Source organism: Triticum dicoccoides, chromosome 3B, assembly GCF_002162155.2.
Source record: "Triticum dicoccoides isolate Atlit2015 ecotype Zavitan chromosome 3B, WEW_v2.0, whole genome shotgun sequence".
Classification (NCBI taxonomy): Eukaryota; Viridiplantae; Streptophyta; class Magnoliopsida; order Poales; family Poaceae; genus Triticum; species Triticum dicoccoides.
In genome coordinates, this window is record NC_041385.1 from 236,378,694 (window position 1) to 236,380,098 (window position 1,405).

Consider the following 1,405-nt stretch of genomic DNA (forward strand, 5'->3'; position numbering starts at 1 on the left):
ACTGTAGCCCGGTTCTCCTTTTATATTGCAACGGACACCATAGTTGCTACAGTAGAGGGAACCTACCATGAAGAGATAGGTGGGTTCATTAAATGCTTGATGAAGTGTCGTCGTCCTCTGGCTTCCGGGAACGAGTGCCTGTCTTGTCACCACCGCCCAAGATGCTGACCCGATGCAGGCATGACACGCCTCTGCGCAGGTGTGCACCATGCAGGGAATACTTGGGTGAGTCACCCCTTGCGTCTTGGTATTCCACTGGATCGCCTGCCCCCTCGCCACGTGCTGTTAAAGGTCTGCGTACGCAGAACCAGTACACCACGCGGAGGGTGCGGTGGCTGGCTATCACTGCTTGCCGGATGCGAGTCAATTGGAATGGTCGCAGGGCCGGGCCGGCAAAATCGGAGGCCCTGTGCCAAACTCTAAAATGGGCCCTATTGCAGCAGCAAAGTATAATGATAATAATGTATAGATGAACTGTGTGACTTTTTAATCAAGAATCATATCCATTCAATCCTTGGTTGCATAGTCCTTTTTTGAGATTGAGTTAAATCCTCTATTCTTTAGTTTTTTCTTGCACTTTTGGTAACTAGATTTATGTTCTCTTGATGGAAACATGAATTAGATCTCGGAACACTGAACGTCTAGTATCCCCACGATGCGTGGCGCCCTTTTCACATTGGTGGAGGGAATCAAACCCGACGCGTCAGTATTTGGGAATGCGTCGGTAAGCGCGAGCGGCTGGCTGAGTCTTGAGCCTCTTCGTTCTTGCGCCAGTGAGAGCGGACATGATGCCGCTTTCCATTAATTCCCCAAGTAGACGGGACAGGGCGCCACTTGAGTTCGTCTTGGGAACCCAAATGTGCATTGGTAGGATCGCTGACCCTCATGAGCAAGGAGCTGATCCATCATGCTCGGCTACAAATGCCAAGGAGAGGCGGATTACTCCTTACTTTCTTCCAGTTCTCCCTTCCCCCTTCCTCTTCCACCTCCCATGGCAGCTCAGGAAGTGGCAAAGTTCGAGGCGAAGCGCCTCGCGGAGGAGGTTCAGGCCCATAGGATGGAGCTCCAGGCCAAGGACGCCAAGCTCAAAGCCCTCATGGAGAGGACGAGGGTAAAGCTCAAGGCCAAGGATAGGGAGCTCCGATGCATGGAGGCGGAGCTTGAAGATCTCAAGCGAAGACGAGCGACGCGCTCCTCCACCACCAAGAGGAGAGTGCAGAGCTTCACAAGTGACTTGAATCCATGACCGAGAAGCTTCGTACGACGGAGGCCACCATGGAGGAGGCAGCGGATCGCCTCAGCAGGGAGGTCGCCATAATGGCGAGCCGCCTTGAGCGGGAGCGAGCCAAGAGGAATGGGATCGAAGACTGCCTTGGCAAGGCGCTGTTGGACGTTGGGCGCACAG

General features: G+C 53.7%; 1 protein-coding gene across 1 annotated transcript in view; it reads right to left on the bottom strand.

Moving 5' to 3' along the window:
• The window catches only part of LOC119279500 (E3 ubiquitin-protein ligase PRT1-like), a 4,014-nt gene extending 3,889 nt beyond the window's left edge, over positions 1 to 125 (bottom strand). Inside the window, exon 1 of the mRNA XM_037560719.1 lies at positions 67 to 125. Coding sequence (XP_037416616.1) covers positions 67 to 89 — 23 coding nt within the window. The 5' untranslated portion in view covers positions 90 to 125. The remainder of the gene's footprint in view (positions 1 to 66) is intronic.
• Positions 126 to 1,405: the final 1,280 nt, after the last annotated feature.